The sequence below is a fragment of the Haliotis rubra genome, unplaced genomic scaffold (genome assembly GCF_003918875.1).
Source record: "Haliotis rubra isolate DU_JTF1 unplaced genomic scaffold, ASM391887v1 Scf245, whole genome shotgun sequence".
In the NCBI taxonomy this organism is placed as follows: Eukaryota; Metazoa; Mollusca; class Gastropoda; order Lepetellida; family Haliotidae; genus Haliotis; species Haliotis rubra.
In genome coordinates, this window is record NW_025766503.1 from 1208943 (window position 1) to 1229803 (window position 20861).

The following is a 20861-nucleotide window of genomic DNA, read 5'->3' on the forward strand; positions in this document are numbered from 1 at the left end:
ATAAAGGTAAGTGTTCGCGGATTTTGTAAACATGTTTAGTCTCAAGCTCAAATTCCTTACTCTTGAGGTTCAACTAATTTTATTAAATATAATGTTCATGCAAATAACTAAAAAATATAACACGATGCATAGGGTTGGGCGATAATACCGGTTAACCGGTATATCGCAATTCGAACTTTGCAATACGATATATTGCGGTACACTTTTCGCGAACCGGTTCACCCGATACGATCAGCAATTTCCGTGACCATGATCGGTAAGGTTCGTGATGTACCGGTAGTTTAAAATACTAATAAGATTTGTATTTCCTTTATATCATTATACATTAATAGTTTTGAGAATGTATATTGGTCAATCACAACTGTGTCCTGACAGTGGCCAGTGGCATTGTTTCAAATGAAAGGAAGACAGTAATTTCATCACCGTAGTTAACCCATTCAACACCACAGACTGGAAAACAGGCCAAGACGTCACAAGTCCCCAGACAGTAGGCGCATCAAAATGGTATATAATTTTAGGAACCTACCTAACATATGATTCACTTATTAAATCTATCACTTGTCGGAAAATACTTATTGCATTTCAAATGAACATATATTATTGACAGAATTAGAATTATAAACTATTTTTCGCAATGTTATTGAAAACAAAAAACTATTCGGCAACGGGTCCACATCAAAGTTGTCAAAGAGCAATGTAGCGATGTTTCGAAGAAATAATGAAACAAACTGAATAAACTAAACAATAAAATCAAGAACAGTACTCATAAAAGTTGTCAAACGTACATCATAAGTTACTATTTTCCATCTTTTTGAGCGCGATCATGAAATGTATGCCAAATAACATTTTGGCTTTCGTCGCCTCGAACTTCATGCTTGCACACGATGTTTAATGCTAAAATATATGCTTGAAGCATTTTTGTCACAGGTCATAACCAAGCACGATCCGACAACTAAGTTCCATAAGGTGGTGATTTTGTGCGTAACCCCTTCAGAATAGGATGATTTTACCAAAAAAATTCGTCTAAATCTTTAAAGTTTTCATTTACAAGGACGGTATCCATTGCTGTAATAATATTGGTTGCCTTAGCTCACTTTCATGATTTTGACCAATCACAAGCCTTATAGCAGACATTCGTAACTACTCGTATCGTTCCGGCAAGCAAGATTGCAACTCGTACCTGGTACGACTAGTCTAGGAATAAGAAAAGCAAGATTTATGGATGTCAACTTCTTTATTGTGGACAACACGTCGTGTCATCTTGCTTTTCTTATGCATTCCACTTCTAAATGCCCTTCCAAGATTTAGTCTAGGAATATTTCCAAAGAAAGATAACTCTGAATTTCCAAACATGGCTACTCCTTGAAAGGCATGTTAAATAAGTTTCTTATGTCATTAACAAATATCAGTAAAAAGATAATTTTATAATCCCGGAACTAATAATGAAAATCGATAATCACAAAGAAACTATTTGACTCCATTCCTAACTACTCGCCTCTTTCAGTGACCTACGCTATTCGGCTTGTCCGGAATAACACGAATTGGTCATGAATGTATTTGACTCATTTCACATTTTACTACACGCGATTTTATTGGATTGCCACGATTTTTAGCAATAATGGCGTACTATACAGGTACGAGTCTTCTTGTAGGTCACGGAAAGAGGCGAGTAGTTACGAATGTTATAGCAGATTGTGGCGAAAAAGCGTCATTAGAAACCAATGTTTAACCAATAAAATCGCTTCTTACAACTGCGAAAACACTCCTGTTACTCCGTGTTATTTATAAAAACCTTCGGAAAACGGAGGTATTTCCCGCTGTTGTGTCATGTTACCGAGCGGAAAGCCAGTTATCGGGAAAAAGCCGTCCATACATATTATTTCAGATACCTTTGTATAATAATTTTCGTAAAAATGAAAATATAGAATAAAAAGGTAAGGGGATATTATGACATATTACAAATGGAAAAAAATCGCTGCATGTTTTGCTTCCTTCGTGGTTTATCTAGACATTATAAAGTGTACACTTACATTTTCATTAAAACTTAACTTATTTTAATTGTTATTGTATTATTTGAATACTATGATAAAAAATAACTTTCATATTTATAAATATGTTAGGATTACTGGTAAACCTTTCAAATGGTGCATGACGTGTAGCAGTAATAATGTTTTACAAGCTGATATTTTCCTTGATAAACATAGGCCTCATCTATGACCTCAGAGTCTCTGGGAACTCAGTGTCATGGCAGTAAAAGCCTCTGGTTGACTGGTGTTGAAAGCACTAAACCATGTGTCACACTTTCACAATATATTGCAATACGTATTGCAATACGGCAACACATATCGCAATATATCGCAATACAAAAATCTTGGCGATACCCAACCCTAACAATGCAGCTTGCAAGTAGCATGACGTATGATCCTTAAACTGAAAATCTTTTAATCTTCAGATAGGTAAGATGACTTTATTGTATCATGTGACATATATGACACTAAAATGAGTTCCAAAGAATAGAAAATGCTCAGGTATATATCTATGAAAATGGTTAATACTGTAAAATGGATTTGGAAATTTAAATCAGTAATAAAGTTGGAGGGACTACTATTTTAGTATTTCAAACACTAGATAATAGGAATAACTGCATAATGTTTCACTAAGAAACCAGAACTGTAACTGACCTATCCTATTTAAAAAAATGATTTATATACCAAGCTGAAGTGAACTGAGATGCTATCAAACATGTTGAAGTCATTTAAGAGTTGAGTGAGTAAGGTTTTACACCCTTTTAGCAATATCATGGCAGTGAGTGAGTGAGTTTTACTCCGCACTCAGCAATATTCCAGCTATATGGTGGTGATCTGTAAATAATCGAGTCTGAGGAGACAATCCAGGGATCAACAGCATGAGCATCAATCTACGCAACTGGGAACTGATGACATGTGCCAACCAAGTCAGCGAGCCTGACCACCCGATCCCGTTAGTCGCTTCTGACAACAAGCATGCGTTACTGAAGATCAATATTCTAACCTGGACCCTCACAGGTTTATCACGGCAGTGGACACCAGAAATGGGCTTCACACATTGTACCCACGTGGGGAATTGAACCCGGATCTACAGCGTGACGAGCGGATGCTTAACTATTAGGGTACCCCACCGCCCCTTAAGAGTTGTAGTTGGCTTAGTACCCTACACATTCAGGCTTCTATTTTTTCAGTTTTTGTTACAGTGGTTTGTTACAGTGATGATGCAAAAGCAGAGTTGGGGCATGGTGGGCGAGCTTGCTAAGGTGCCAGGCTAGTGATCCATCGAGCATGAGGTGCCGGGATCGAGCCCATCTGTGACCAGGTGTAAAAACCTTGGAGTCAACTTTGTGTACAGATTCTTGCCATGTTGCCACAACCCCTAGTGTACAGTACAGAACCCTGTGCACTTAAAAGAACCCACTAATCCGTTGGTAAATAACCAGACGGTGGCCACATGAATACGTGTAATCACCTATTGCGGGTACAGAAACGTGCAGTAAACTTGGACAAAGTACTGTGACTATGTGTCCCAGTCCACCCAGCTGTGAATGGGTACCTCGTAAGGATGAGAATGCTGCAATAACTCGGTGCGCCTAGTGGCTGCAAGAGTTGTATGATCCCCAGGGAGTTGAGATTGAAAATACGATGTGCCGTTGAGATTGACATCCAATGACTGTGGGAAAAATTACCAGCGCCTTGAGAATGTACTAGTTGAGTGGGTATGTGTACTATATAAATATAAAATAATAATAATAATAATACTTGTTCCATCAAAGAGGGTTGCTGTTTAAATACAAGTGCTTGGTGAAGTGCTAAGTTTCAGTGTTTAATCAGACAAATCATGTTGATCATTACTGAAACTGTCCATATCTCAAAAGGTGTCAGCCTGTTCTGTGAGAACTCACTTCACTTATTGACAAGTTGTGACTGAATTATTAGTCATCCATTTAAGGTCGCAAGATGCATCACTTTAAGTTGACTGAAAAATTTGCAAAAGCATTTTGTGCAGTTTGCAAATACAAACAATGAAACAGAGATCTACATGTTATTTTAACCTGAACCTGAACAACCTGAACAGGAAAGTTTGAAAAATGATGCAAACCAATCAATGAACCAATCTTCAATTACGCAATTTCAACTGATTCCCAACACTAATACATAGCTGACACTAGAATTCCTTACCTTTCTTGTTCTTTGTCAGGTGCTGAGTTACACAAGAGTCTTGTGGTGCCTGTCATGTCCATAAAGTCATCTTCATCTTCCTCCTCCTCATCATCATCATCACCATCATCATCATCTATCAGCTTATCCAGTTCAGCATCAATATCTTCCTCATCCTCGTCATTCATTCTTCTCAGTTTGGGAGGTAATGGTGGTGGAGAATCATAGACACCCCTCTTAGGTGACAGACTGGTAGTGCGCGCTCTGGGGGTGGGGGAGGACTGTCCTCATGGTCATTGTGGTTCTGAAAGAACAGATAATCCCAAAGTACAGGGTAAAACCAGATGAATCCAAAGTACAAAATAAAACGAGATAAACAAAGAAGCCTCAAAGGTGATTGGCACAACCTCATATGATTTGTCCTCAGATCTCCAGGGAAAGGTATTTTTTTGGAGTAAAAGATTGACAAAATCATACAGCAAGAAATTTCTTTAATACCAGTAGGTTTAAGCTGCGTTTTGTTTGTGTTTTTTAGCTTTGATGTAGTTTGTGACTGGTGACATTTATGCTTGCAGAACAGAGATTGAAATACCGAAAATTGCCCATGTCGTGAGTCTCTGACATTGGAGTTGGCATCTGACATGTTGAGTAGATGCTTCCCTCCTTCTATAATAGCCAGATAGGAGAAGCGAAGCTGATCTGGTGTCTGTATCAGTCCCATGCGGTATGACCGCATTTCAATCAGCATCCCCCCTAACATCTACACAATCCAGGTCTTGATTCTTCTCGATCTGAAGGAATGAACATTGTGTATCAGTTCATTGGTGCTTTCAAACAAAACAAAAACACTGTAAAGAAGACAGGATGAAAAATTATATAACCAAAACATGAAGCTCACCTTAAAAAGATTACATGAAACTTTTGAGGATCTGTAGACTGCGTAATCTTAGGTTACAATAACTAATGCTATTCAGGTGTTTCCTTTTCATGCAATGATGCTATCTGCACCTTCCCAACAAATCATTTCTTGAAAAGACGTATATACATGTACTATACAGAACATTCTTTATGAATGAAAAGATTTATGAGTCCAATAATTGTATAAGTTATCTGTCTGTCTTTTACATTGGTCAGCAGCACACCAGTCATATTACAGCATGTGTATAAATCATAAATGAGAACAGGCCAGCCAAGCCAGGAGTTGATATTACTTAATGTTCCAGCAATCTTAACATTTATGGTTGGAGAAAAAACAAGTTCGAAGAATGAGTTGCTTCTCTTGTAACATGACATCTTCGAGTCCAAAAGCACTAGGGACAAGGGACGTATCACACTTGTATACATGAGATCAACTCATCCGCCTGACATCATCACTGCCAGGTACTGATCACCAAGGCAACAAAACAGAATCATATTTGACATAAAACAACCTCTAATTAGAATACCCATAACCTAAATAATGTCTAAAATTAGCTCTTTATGGAAGGATCTGAATACTGCTGAACATATAAAAAAGATCCAGTAGTCAAGAAATCTGGAAATTGGCAGTGCAGTCCAGAATTCGCCTAAAATCATTGTATTGCATTGCTCTATTGCCATCAAAGTACTAAATGTGTATGGAATAAGATGGTATACAGCACTGCATTATAGTGAGTGAGTGAGTCCAGGTTAATGCTGCTTTTAACAATATTCCAGCTATATCACGGCGGTGGACACCAGAAATGGGCTTCACACATTGTACCCATGTGGGGAATCGAACCCGGGTCTTCGGCGTGACGAGCGAGCGCTTTAACCACTAGGCTACCCCACCGCCCCCACTGCATTATAATTGAACAGACAGGCCTGAGGTATTTCACAATGAGAATATGAAGTGCCAAGATGATGGTTTCTAAAGTAATGTAAAAGGTGAAATAAGTATCTTTCATTTTGCAGTGGCTTTTCTTTTAACTTCAATACAATAACAATTTAAAGCATAGATAAATCATGAAATCCAAATTGAAACAAAATAGTAAAATAAAAATATTTTTATATTTGCATCCTTATCCTGCATTACTCCTTAATGCATTTACTGCTTGTATTTTGACAGAAAGAACAAAGCTGTGAGAGGTCAAACTGAAAAAGAAGCTGTTCCAACCAGTTGTGAGGCAGACCTCCAATGTGACTGAAGTGTGAGGAAGCAAATCTGTTACAGCTGGGCCCTTAGACACAGTAATGCAGGATACAAATTATAATAACTATTGAGGTTTTACTAAAGTTATCCTGCATTACACATTAATGCATATGAATCAGACAGTATGGCAGTGGGTATACTCTATGACTGAAAACCGTGTCCAAACAGGTGTCAATATAAATCTCAATCCTGTCCAAAGCAAAAGTGAAAATGTCCCAGAAAAAGACAGCAACAGAACAATAGCTAGGCCATATAGTCTGAGTACACTTTCAGTGTCTTCCAACGCTACATTTCGCAGGTAGTGACTGGGAAATCCAGAAAATTCTAGGAATGACAGCTGAACAGTCTAAGTAAACTTAGGCTCAGTATTATTCGTTACACTGCCATACTGAGTCTAACAAAACCTTGTGGAAGGTCGCGTCAGGTAACCTTTGGCGACCTATGACCGTCCAATCAAAGGTGAGACGGCCGAACGGATTTAACCAATCAGACAATGGCTACTATTTAGGCTTCGGCGGGACTTACAAAATGGATTTTCTCGTCCCCAGTCGCCAACACTGATCGTACGGAAAATAGCATTCGGAATCGTTTGGGTACAAACTTTTTCAAAGGTAAAAGTTCAAAAGGTATGTGCAAATGTCCACTTTCGTGATTTGGTAAGCTGTGTTCTGATTGGTCAATTGGAAAGGTTACCTGACGCGACCTACCACAAGGTTTTGTTAGACTCAGTATAGCAGTGTAACGAATAATACTGAGCCTAAGTTTACTTAGACTGGGCAGCTTAAAAATCCTGACAGCAGACACAGAAATATTTCTTCATCTTAGCATCTATGATCTGCCCCTACCAAAGCTTAGAAGATGTGAGGTTATAAAAATATAAGCATCAAAAGAGCTCCTTGGGTTTCAGAGGCATGGCATTTTCTTTGCGGCTTTGTCAAATGAACCCTGCTGCTTTCAGCTTTTAATAGGGCAATTCATTGCCATACCAATGAGTACCACAAACCAATTTCTCGCTGAATATCAGAGCACAACCAAAGTCAGAGCTAACTCTTTATGGTTTTGATCTTCTGTAATATCTGGGAAACAGTACAGGAGGTGGAAAAACATACACTCATAGCCTTTCCCAATGTATGCGGAGATAACACAACGTTCAGACAGTTCATTAACAAAAAGAACCAAAATGTTCATTGAAGTAGGGATGTGAAATGAGTGTTTCCCTGATACTGCGATCTGTGGAAATGGCTAGTGGAGCATCCTTCAGACTTCCCTGCCATTGCATGATTGCCTGAATCAGAGCCTCTAATACTAAACTGTTGATGTGACAACTGTAGTGTTCATCAAAACATAGAGCCATGAGGCAGTCATGTCTTCCAGATGAGTGTCCCTTACACGGATTTAGCTCTGTCAAAGAGATTCCTCCAGAGATGTTCAGTCCCCATGTCCACCACAAGAGATGTGATCTAGGATGGGATGGCAGAGCAAAGGAGAAATCTGGGTCCTGACACCAGATAAAAGGAGTCAGAAACTGTTGCATCAGGTGTAGCTGAAGACCTGCCATTTTAGATCTTTAGGCAACAATGAAAAGCCAGCAGTAAATGACACTGGTCTTTTTAACCATTGATCCACTGGTGGAGAAAGAATACAAATTGGGCTGGTGAAAAACCACAGGGGGTCAAAGAAATTACGTGCCCCAAGGACATGATCAAGCCCTTTAATATAAATCTGGACTGGGGATCACCGCTTCCAGCCTGTCAGTCATTCAGTTTTGCAACCTTGGATAAGCTGAGTTGTGTGCTTTTCCGGGGAAGTTTCATATATTGGTCTGAAGGATCTCTCAGATGAGTCAGAATAATAATCCTGTGTATAGTCTGTTTTTGCTCAAAAGCGGACCGATGAATTGCAATATAACTTGAAAACTAATAAACATATAAAACTCAATCAAACGCTGATCATCATCAAAAACATCACACCAACTCTGTGATTTTTTTGCAGAATTTCTGGAAGAGCACTTCAATTTATGACAAATTGATGAAGTTGATATAGTGGTTCATTAGAATTTAGATTAGGCAAGTGTTGAGGGGAAAATCGCCCTACTCGGAGAAGGTGGAACACACTGAAGGTGCCTATGGCGCAACAGATTTTGAAGGCACTTGTAAAACATCTCAGGTTGGCCCAGAGGCACATACCTAACATCTGGCATACGTGCTTGCATGACAGCTGGCACCTGAGTCACTAGAGACACTGTAGTACTCACTGCTGCAGAGTGAAGCCTGTCAGGACCGAGAGCACTGCCTGCAGTAGACGCAGATTTGCAGGCGTATTTGCAGGCTTATTTCCAGGCATATGCCTTGAGGCAGAGTCATTAGAGGCCCAGTGATGCCAGGTTAGATAGCCAAGGATATGCATTATTTTCTGACCTCCTTGTAGGCATTGGAGGTTTAGATGGGCATAACGCCATCTTCTTACACTACCTGGACTGGAACTAGATAATTTCTTCTGACAGACCCACTGATATTTGTTAAAGCTAGGCAGAGACAGAGACACACACACACAAATATTGTACTTGGAATTTAGCAGACTGACTTGCAAATAATCGAGGTAATGAGGATGAGGATCTTTAGAAGATCTCTAGGAGTGTTGTTACCTCAACACTTTTGACAATGGAATAGCTAAACAAACCCAAATATGAGGAAATGGAGTGTTGCCGAAAGTGATTTTTAATTTTTATGTGCCAAATGATGCCTACATACAGGTGAACAAATACCTGCTTAACTATAAAAACGTGAATGAATTGTAATAAACACAAATAACAAGCCATGACAAGGATAATTAACGTGAAACTTGATTAACAAAAAACACACCAAAATCCAAGATGGTGAACAATAAACACACGAGAGTCTAAGACTGACCAAAGTCACCATCCCCAGCAAAACAATGAATGCTGTTGTATAAATACATGATAAAACATTAAACAGAAGCCAGTTCTTTGAAGAAAAACATATATAGGAACAAAAAGAAAAAGAGGCAATGGTTTGAAAAATTGCAGGAGCACTTTATTACAACTGCTTGGAGAAATATTTGGTTTAGCTGGACCTCTCACAGCTGTGTTCTTTCTGTCAAAATACTAGCAGTAAATGTATTAGGAGTAATGAAAGATCAGTAATGAAACATTCATCAAACTTGAAATCCTTTCTGTATATAAAATGACAACCGCCCCTGAAATATACAGTGCATCCACTGGGATACAGAAAATTTGTATGCTTGTTCTGAAATGCAAGCTGCTGTTGCTTTTATTTCAGATAAGAAACTCCATAATCTATATTGCATTAAGAGCTCTTGTGATATGGTTTGTCACTTATGATAGAGCACTGTATTCAATTTTATAAATTTCATGGCAACCCAATAATCTTCCTAACAAACCGATAAATGTCATGTTAATTCAACAATCCTGTAAACACCATGATGGTGGGAAATGTCAGAAAAACAACTAACCAGTACAAGGCATGAATCAACCAGACAGAAGGTTCCTGATCTCCCTATTCCAGCACTACAGTGTATCACTGCAGGCCCCACTTCAGTGTTGAGGGCTCCAGCTTCTCGCACTGCAAACAGGAAACTGAGGAAGGAAGTTGGGGATGCAGGGACACAGAAGTCAGGCCATGTTGTGTAGTGAAAGTGTAACACCTCTCGTCTTTCCCCTGACTAAAACACAAACCAAACACAACAAATATCAATCAAGATTACTTGTAAATTGCTTCATATAACAAGAGAGAGAGAGAGAGAGTGCTATTACATTACCACTGAACAGTAATGTCTGAGCTGTAAACAAATATGCATGTTTAGTTGCATCCATGCCTTTATGCAACACCTACACATCAGGCGACATTTTATTTTACTTGCTTCATGGAACTTTGTCAGTAGGACAGACAAAAATTCAAATTGTTTTCAGTTTCTCATTTAACTAAGACTGGTTGGCTGGTTGGTTAACGTGGGAATACAACTGTTGAGCAAAACAAACCTGACAAATCAAGCAGGAACACTATTTAGACTTAGAGATACTGTCTGCATTGCCAGTACAATCAGTTATGGTCACAAATACTTGTTTGTCTCCAAATACCTGACTACCTGAGCCAGTGATACACTGATAGCAACAAATCTCTCGTAAGCCTTGCTAACGAAAATAACTTGAATTCATACAGAAATTTTGGAGGGCACTGATAAAAAACTACCCACTGAGGTGACTCTGTTGGTGTTTCTTTGAAAATTATGACTCTAGTTTGAAAAACATGGTCAAAGGGAACTGGAAGAACCACTTTCCCCTTGTATAATAATGTACAGAATAGTTCAGCATTTGACTGACAGATGTCTGGGCTAGGAGAGTTTCAGTAATGTTTATATCAGGTGGCTAGTTTAAATAATCCTTGCAAACACACATAGCTTCTTTACGTTTTCACACAAAAATCTTGTTTGTATCTTAAAACTGATGCATAATTATGAATAGGTGGTCCTTGTTTAGCATGTTTAGTAATTACAGTAAATACCTTTATAACGAACTCTAAGGGAACACTGAAATCAGTTCGTTATATCCGTAGTTTGCTATTCACTTTTTTATATGATAATATAAGGTTTATTCAGGACTTTTAAAACAGTTTGCTATAGCCGTCAGTTCATTATATCCGTGTTCGTTATAAAAGCATTCTACTGTATTTGACAACTTTTGCCTTGTTAAAATTTTAGCAAAGCAAGTAAAAACATGTTGCCTAATTGAGACATTTTGACAATCTGACCTGCATATCTTCTAGGTAGAAGGACCGAACAGTGTAGTGAGCTCCTTCCTGTTCTCCATTTAGAATCACCTTCAGTTCTACTTCATCAAATACCATCTCATCTTCATAGCCCTGGTGAGATCCAAGGGGCCAGTATTGGTGGCACTTGAGCTAGAAGAGAGATAACTTGTTGTTGACATCCTAAAGCTAGTATATTAGTACCATATTACCTATAACCTTCAGCAGATGACATAGAATAGGTAGAGATGTGTGTTCAACACTAGCTTTTTCACATAGATCAGCTGTATGACTTTTATGGTTACTTATTATGTTGCTTGCTGTTTTGAATGTAGTTAATTTTGGCTGTCTCTTATCAGCATGATCAGTGTGCAGGAATCCTGACTACCCCTTAAACGTTCTAAATACAAAGTTTGTTCAATAACATAGGCCAGGTATAGTTGATTACAAAAAAAACACTGCTATTTTAGATTAGGCTTTGGTGACCATGTTGTCAAATATATAAAACATGGTTCATAAGCCGTTGAACATGTTCAAAGACAACTGTTTACTGTGTGATTGCAAACACAGATTTAGAGAAGATCTACCAAATATAACACCCAGATGATAGTGGCAGTCACAGATAAATGTGGTAATCCATGAAAAAAGGCCAAAACATTTAGCTCAGTAGTTTCCATCAACTTACAACTCAAAGTTGTCTGATGACTTGAAGGGAAATGTCAATCGCCTTGGTGCATCAACATCCCACAGAACTTGCATAATGAATGGACAGAAGTTGAAAAAATATTGGTTAGATAAAGGTGTGGAAGATAAAGTGATTTTGTTTAAATGTGAGGAATTGTGGTTGTTTAATTTGGTAATGCTTTTGTGTTAGAGAATATATTAAGGAACGAGATATGAGTTGAAGCTAATGATTTGAAAAAATGCCAATGGACTCAATGATAATATGTTGCAGTATGTACTTAAACTTTGTTGAACTCACATATGGAAGGAAAAGTGAAAGTGTGTAGCATTGCTACATTGCAGACAAAACATTATTTTATACCCCTTAAAGATATGAATTTCCCAAGTGATGTGTCCCTAAAATCAGCTATTTCAATCAGAGGTTTATCATGTTTATATTGTGAATAGCAATCATAATTACAGTCATGGTTATCAGATAAACATGTGTTTGTTAGGTGAACCACAAACACTATCAGGATACATCCAATCACATACTGCATCCACCAGTGGTGTTGACAAAATGATCCCAAACTAATTTGCATCTCATGGCATATATGATGGTAATCCAGTGTTCACGAATGGTTTTTCAAAGTAACAGGACATTGGGTCCTGTAAGTTTCAGATGTCTGTCTGACCCACTGAAAATTCACAGGACCCATAGAAGAAAGTTAACATTAAACACACATTTCAGATTTAACATTTCTTATATCATAATTGGCGTCGAAATTACTAACAAATGTAAAATTTATAGACAGCGAACAAGTGTGACAAATATAACAACTTCAGTCAAAGTCATTGTGAAATATACAGTCGGACACTGTTGCCAACGGGTTGTAGACTTCCATCAGACAGTCGGTGAATCTGCCAGATTTGTCCGAGGGTCAGACGCTATTCATGAACACTGGTAATCACGGTGAAACTACTCTGTCAGAATATTCATTTGGATAAATAACCACATCTGAAGTATTTAAAGACAAAAACATACCAAAATAAGTTCACTATTCTTACTTTGACATATTCTTCATATTTCACGAATGCAGTCTTCTTCATCTAGTTCTAAACATGTCAAATATTAAATTCGCAGTCAAAACAGATACACATTGAAGCTAGCCCGCTAGCTGTTCTCAGTTTGTCAAATGTTGATGGCTTAACAAGGACAGGTAGAAATGTCCAGGTCTTGTTGGTGTCTGAAATTGTTATAACAATTCAGGAAAGTAAATGTTTAGGCTAAAAGTTGCAATAAGATATAATCTTCATGTGCAAAGTGAACATTTTTTCACATTACTCATTCTGACTTGTCTAAGACGCAAGATTATAGATAATGATTAATGCACATCAATTCTCTGATAGATAAAATACATGATACTTACAGTCCCTTTCTCGATGATTCTGTTGAGCATGACAATAGCTTTACTCTTCTGTTCCCATATCATCTGCCAGAACTGTGGAGTTGTGTGATCCAAGGGGCCCTGTATTTGACAGATCAGTTTATTAGTGATATATAGGATATTATGAATCAGAAAAGATAAATAGAAAAGAACATTTTCTTAAAAGAGATTAAAAAAGGCTTTAATCAATGCTCTGAAGTATTTGTTCTGAAGAAGGTCCCATTTAATATGTTGAAACAATATGTAATCTAACTACCCATATAATTATTCATATGATGACTAGAAATAGCTACACTTGCCAAATATGAAACATGAGTGTAAATGATTTAATGCCAAAATGCAGACGTTTTAAGTTCAAATGGTTACATTGTGTCACCTTGCTCTTGACATTATATAGTGTATACAGTTACTGCAGGTCACCAGATACGATACCATACGATTATGGGAGTATAAGTTAATGTGACTTCCTGAAATAGTAGCTCATGTTGCCCTGAAACAGGAACTGGAGCTGTTTCTACTTGAGACGTGGAAGATTTGACTGTAGGCGGAAGATCTATGGCCGTTGTGTTTACCAGCTTAATACACATAAGTAACATTATTTGAAAGGACTTGAAGAATGTTATGAAGCTTTGATATTTTGTGGACATTACAAACACCCACTATACATAAATTATTTTTTACTAATTGTTTCTCCAAAAATGAAATTAAAGATTAATCACTTCTCAACTTATCATTTGAAATAATAAGCATGCCATTTAAATTCACACACGTTTTCACCGATGTTACAGTAAACTAGCGGTCCATGGATAATGAGGCTGCAATCAGTTCATGATTGTTGATAATATGTCATATTGGTGCTATCGTGGTTGGAGAGAAAAACGTACCCTCATGAACATGGTAAGCGGAAGTTGTACGCACATGGAATGGGGTAAAATAAGCAAGCCAGTTTGTTGACATGTGATCGTCCAGCTACAATAAGTATGATATTTAGCGAAACAAAATATATTATCCATTTTCTGTCAACTACACTTCATTTCGAGGTGCGAGTAGACACAATATGATTGTGAATTCTTTGAATAATGCGGACCGAAGTTGTAATTATCGGTAACTGCCAGTTGTCTGTGGTCTGAGTTTGCCGCAATTAGGACCCTATCACTGGGGGTTGGCTTATGTACGAAACATACCATTTTGACACTGATTCTAAGGGTCAAGTTAGGGGGTCGGATTAGCTATGGTAATATACGGTACATTTTCATAGTGGTTGGGTTTTTTCCACACATCTCTGCAACTTGTAAAACTGTGCTTAAGGAAACACACTGTGATGCTGACATCTGAAGCAGAGACTAGCTTTCTTCCACTCCCTTTGTCACATCTATGGCAACCTCTTAATCTAACCTGAGTAAGTATGTATTTCCTTCTGGCCTCTGTCACTTGAATGTAGTTAGCATTGATGTAGTCTGTGTCACCCTGGCTCAGCACAACTCGACTGTGGTCATCTGAATCACAATGGAAATAGTATATAGTGAGAAATATAGTCATAGTTAGCTGGTTACCACTCATAACCTACATAAATAGATCAATATTTTGGAAATTGCATCACATTTGTCAGTGTATGAAATAAGCCAAAAACCCAGCATGACATCTGGGCTGGTAACTTCAAAAACTTACCAGCCCAGAAGAGAATTAACCAGTCCTTCTTAAATACTAAATAGACAGTGCCAGTGGACTGCATTTGTTTGAGGACTAATGAAGTCAAGCAGCAGAAATGACTACAGTAAATACCTTTATAACGAACTCCGGGGGACCACTGAAATTAGTTCGTTATATCCGTAGTTCGCTATTCATTTTTTTATATGATAATATAAGGTTTATTCGGGACTTTTAAAACAGTTCGCTATAGCCGTCAGTTCGTTATATCCGTGTTCATTATAAAAGTATTCTACTGTATTTGAAAAATAAGGGGATAAAGATCAAAAAGGGTGACATTTCAACAAAGGTAGTATTTTTATACTTTATATTTTGATGGTTATTTTACAACTATGATAACTAAAATTGACATTGTAAATTCCCTGTAAATCACTACAGGAATTAGGGGCACTTATAAATTGCAGCAAAACAAATTCGAAATTTCCTTATGGTACTTCCCTCCGGTAATAGCAGAAGGCATCAGGTAAACTACTATTTAGCCAACATCATTGTTTAACCTTAATCTACAGAACTGAAGGTCCAGCCAACCCTCAAAAATTAATTTCAAGCATTGTTAAACATGCTAAAGGAAATATTAGGGTCTGTAAAGTAATCAAATGGTGGTGTGCAGAAAATTAGAAAGAAGAAAATTACTTAAATTACAACACCTTTGTCATTTTCTCGCCAAGAACAGGGTACAATCTTATTGGGAAGCAAAGTGTTTTTTCTGCATCTATTTGTGCATACTGGATGCAAATTTCTGCAAAGTATTTTCAATAAGACCACACAAACCATGAGTGACACTTTGTATATTGCCAGGATTACAAAGAATATGACTGACTCACATGGGCTGACATCTCTGTATCTGTTTTTATGTTTGTTTTCTGGCTTCCTTGCTTCTGTCACTCCAAATTTGTTGTCAAGTGTCTTTAAAGATGCTTCGTTTTTCACTCTCTGGGAAAAAACAAACATACACTACTAGTAATCCATGTTTGAAATAATATACTTACAAAGTTCAAAGGCTCAATAATTTGTTCTTGAAGTTTTTTATCAGTAAGCATGTTATGGTTATGTTGAAAAGATGATAAAAATATACAGAATAACATAAGTTCCTTCATAAAACATACTCATCATGTGCCTTGCACGGTAACTGAAAGACAAGTCACCATGTCCAATAATACAGTAATCTGCAGTTTAGAATGTTAGGAGAAGAGCAATAGCCATGGTCATCCAGTAATACCAGGGTAGTAATCAAGTTATAGCAATAGTGCGTTTAATAGGACTACAACAAATACACTATGAGGCAAATACAATACGTTTTACGAATGAATATGTAATTTTTAGAGTAAAATTGATATTTTATACTTATCCTGACTCATGCTCTTTTGCTTGTTTTCTTCTTCTTGAGAACATAGTGTAACACTTGTATCTCCTTAATTGAAGCTCCCTTCAATGTAAAATCACTAATTAGTACTCACCAAGAGTTGCCTCCCTTTGCCCCCTGCGCGTGAAAGGCGGCGCCACCTTCTGGCTTCATGCTTCACTCTCTCCTGATATAGCGAGCCCAACACTTGAATTTACAGGGAAATCCAAAGTGTTATGTGGGGAGGATGGGAGGGCTTACCTCATGAGTCAGGATAAGTATAAAATATCAATTTTACTCTAAAAATTACATATTTTTCCTTATCCTGACTTATGCTCTTTTGCTTGTAGAATCCTACGGAAACGGAGGTGGGAAAGAACAGAATACTTTGGATTTATAAAATTAATTAGTGATTTATATATATATAACTGTAATAACCCCCTAACGGGAACTTCATAATGGCACTGACTTAGGATAATTCCTCTACTATAAACCATAAGTTTATACATTGCCATAGATGGGGTATTACAATAATAATATACTATGATAATAGCAATAAAGATATAAAAGCGACTCCGACAAGGAGAAGCTATACAACTGAACATAATCATCAGTACAAGCTTAAGGCTGAGTAGACCTAAGCTAAGTATATAAATAGCCCTAAAACTCCGTAGAGTTATAAGCTAGATAATACTGGTATGAATATATACATAATAATCTCGTTAAGACTATGTGTTAACGATCTCACGAGGGACTGTCAACTGCTGTGCGAGGACCAAGGGACCGAAATGGTGAATACCTGAGACGCCCTCGGTGGTGATATCTCTCAGATAGTGATTAGCAAACACCATGTTAGATTTCCAAAAGCATCCTTCCATGATTGTATTTAATGAACAGTTACCGTGTAGAGCGAGTGTGGAAGGCAATGCCCTGATCTCATGGGGATTTGATGCTGTTGGAGGGTCGAGTCCTGCCGCCTTGTAGGTGCGAAGTATAACAGTTCTTATCCATATAGATATGGTGGTACGAGAGACTTCTGTCTGAGTTGTTGCCGATAAGGGGATGAATAATCGTTTGAGAAATCTTCGCCTTGTTTTGGAACGTCGTAAAAAGATTTTGATAGCTCTGACTGGGCATAGAGATAAGTCCAGTGTATCTTGAGATCCGAGAATCGAGGAGAGTGCAGGAATATGGAATAATCTGTCTGGTTGACCTGGCAATTGATTTTTGGCGATGAAATCCCATCTTAATCCCAGGTGCGCTGTGTTTTGATTGTCATTAAACTGTATCCTCTCATAATCTAGTGCGTGAATTTCTGACATCCTGGCTGCCGTGGCTAGAGATAACAGGAAAAGCGTTTTCTGTGAGAGAAATTCAAAGGTTGTCGATTCCAACGGTTCATAAGCCTCACTTGTGAGGTGTTGGAGCACTATATTCAGATCCCAAGCTGGGGCGTGGAACTTCCGCTTCTGATCCTCCAATCGGAAAGCACGTAGTAAGGCCAGTAACTCTGGCGTCTTGGTTAGCTTGACACCCGTTCTCATAGTTATCACAGAACTAAGCGCGGCAAGATATGTTGACAATGTCGAGCCTTTTAAATGTTTGTTTTGGCGTAGGTAACACAAATAATCTGCCACTTGTGGATGTGTAGCATCTCGCTGTAAATCCCTTATTTGCTGCGTAATTTTGAAACTGTGCCACTTGTCGTCGCATTGCCACGTGTAGAATAGCGTGAAAGGCAAGCGTGACTGCTTTTGCCGCTCTGGTTGAATACCCTCTCTTGTTTAAACACATTTTAATACAGTCCATACGTGAAGTTGGAATACTTCTGGGCTTCCATGCACCTGTTTGGTGTGTGGATGTACTAATAGATTCGAGCGCTTTGGTAGCTCTAGTGTTGGTTGTCCGATTTCTTGAAATAGAATGGGAAAAACCACGTTCTGGCTGGCCAGTAGGGGGCGACCAAAGTGAGTTGGAGGCTCTGTGTTTGTCTGATTTTCTGTAACACTTGAGGAATTATCGCTGGCGGCGGAAACGCGTATGCATTGAGGCCTTCCCAGGATATGCTTAGAATCCGTTGCCCATGCTTGTGGGTCCGGGACTGGTGATACTTAATGTCGGTAGCTGATTGTTGAAGCGAGTGGCGAATAGATCTACTAGCGGAGCTCCTATTTGCTTGATAATCTGTGCAAAAATTTCTGTATGGAGCATCCATTCTGTCGGTGACGGTAGATGTGGCCGAGAGAGTGCGTCTGCTAGTACATTCTTGGCTCCGGGAATGTGACATGCTCTGACATGTTAGTTGAGATCGTCGATTAGATCGAACAGTTGAAAGCTTAAAGTCAATAGGTTCAGTGATCTCGTTGAGCCTTGTTTGTTCACATAAAACGCCACTGTCGGTTGTCGGTATGAATCATCAGATGCGCATTTTGTAGAATGGTGCTCCAATGAAGTATGGCGTTGATTACCGCTTTCATCTCTAACATGTTTATATGGAGCTTGCTTTCTTGCTGATTCCATAACCCTGAAGCCGTCCGGTTGGCGAGATGAGCTCCCCAACCTTGGAGCGACGCGTCTACATATAGATGGGTTTTGAATTCCGGCTCTGCTAAACAAATACCTTCGCAGACATTCGACCTCCTGGTCCACCATAGTAGATGAGGGCTGAGGTGTTTCGGTAGACTGAATGGTTGTAGGTCGTCGAGATGTGCATTGATGAAGACCTGTAACGGCCGTAACTGTATTCTGCCTCTGACTGTCATGTCTTGGGCTGACGTGAGGAGACCCAACAGGCTCTGCCAATGTCGTAGTGGTAACGGAGAGAGTAGGGCTAGAGGAATGGTCTGTTGGATCTTGAGCCATCGGTCTTCTGGTACGACGATACGGTTGAGAGTCGTGATAAATCGAATGCCTAGAAATTGCAGATCTTGCGATGGTACTAGGTCCAACTTGAGTAAGTTTACTAACCATCCTAGCTGTGTTAGTAGCTTTATGATGTAGTTTAACTGTAGTTTGAGACGCTGTGGAACTTGATCTACTTGTATCCCGTCGTCGAGGTAGAACGCACTGCGTAGCCCTAGACGATGTAGATAGGTGACGATAGGTTTCGTTATCCTCGTGAATAGCCAGGGGGCTGATGATCTTCCGAATGGGAGTACTTTCCATTGGTAATGCAGCCCGTCTAGTGTAAATCGTAGGTATTTCCTGGATTCGGGATGTATCGGGATGTGTAGATATGCGTCTTGCAGATCTATACTGGCCATGTAATCCATGGGATCGAATCAACTGTCGTAACTGAGGTAGATGTATCAAGCGTTGGCGGTTTGCGTAGATAATCTCTGTTGAATATGCTCATGTTGTAAATGAGTCTGTATTTCTCCTTGGAGTTTTTCTTGGGTACTAGGAAAACTGGGGAGTAGAAGCCTGGTTCGACGTTTACTTGATCTAGTACTTCTATGGCCTGCTTGGTTAAAAGCGATGTAACAGACTCTCTTAACTTTGGTAGTTGTTGTGCCTGGAAGTCGAACTTGTGAGGGTTGACTGTCAGCGGAGGCGTGGCCTGTAGTGGGATACGATATCCGTGTTGAAGAATGTTGGAGACATAAGGGTCTTGTAACATTCCCCAGTTCTCCCAGTGTAGTTGAAGGCGTCCACCCACTTGTGACGGTTGTACTGGAACGGCTGGGGGTGGAAGACTCCAGTCGTTCCGAACCTGTCTTTCAACGTTTATAGTTGCGGGAACCTCTGGGTGCCCTGCCTCTTCCTGATCCTCCTCTGTAGTTGCCATATGGGCGACGAAAAGAATCTTTTCCCCTGGAGCTGGCCGTGCTCTCGGTAATCCAGTGAATTTAGATTTCCCTGAATATCTTTGTGAAGTCTGCCTGATGACGCTGGCTAGCGTGTCCATCGACTTAATCATAAGGACTTCTCTAGAATCCTTAGTGACTTCCTTGGAGACTTTCTCTATTCCTCCGTCAAAGATGGATGGGGAGGACCACGGGGCTGTATAGAGTGGAGCTGTAAAGTTCTCACCCCAGCTGCAGGAAGCGAGGAGGCCTTGACGACGAGCTAAGGTTAGCGCTGCTGAGACTGATGTGAGATGATCCGTTAGGAACTGCTGGTCCTTCTTTTGCATCAGTAGGGCCGAGTAGATCATCCTATCATCTTCAGAAGTCGCGTCACGAAATCTGGTGATAAGAGTCTCATTGATCGTTCTAGAAAAGAACGGCGTCTGCATCGTCCTCCTTCATCAGGTAAGTATGCGCCGAGTTACCACTCTTGGAAGGTGAAGAAAGGTCTAGGTTGTTTACCATCCAATATCGTATCTCAGCGTCTGAGAAAATGATGCCTCCATCATCTTCTACCCCAGGATCGCTGATGAGAGGTTGATGCTCTTCAGATGGTGGACTGTGTGCTTCTACCACTGTACCGGGTGACGTTAGGGGAGACCTGACTGTGGACTTCTGTGAAGACTTGTGTGGTGACCTGCGAGGAGATCGACGTGGTGATGTACGAGGAGATCGGTGCGGTGAACGGCGAGGTGATCGGCATGGAGAATGG

At 39.3% G+C, this 20861-nt stretch overlaps 1 protein-coding gene across 1 annotated transcript in view; it reads right to left on the reverse strand.

The window, feature by feature from the left end:
- LOC124279026 (tyrosine-protein phosphatase non-receptor type 1-like) overlaps positions 1 to 20861 on the reverse strand; it is a 44291-nt gene that overhangs the window by 16314 nt on the left and 7116 nt on the right. The window contains 8 exon segments of the mRNA XM_046714818.1: positions 4209 to 4468; positions 4780 to 4938; positions 4940 to 4978; positions 9850 to 10059; positions 11145 to 11294; positions 13235 to 13333; positions 14648 to 14748; positions 15784 to 15892. Of these exon segments, the coding sequence (XP_046570774.1) occupies positions 4209 to 4468; positions 4780 to 4938; positions 4940 to 4978; positions 9850 to 10059; positions 11145 to 11294; positions 13235 to 13333; positions 14648 to 14748; positions 15784 to 15892 (1127 nt within the window).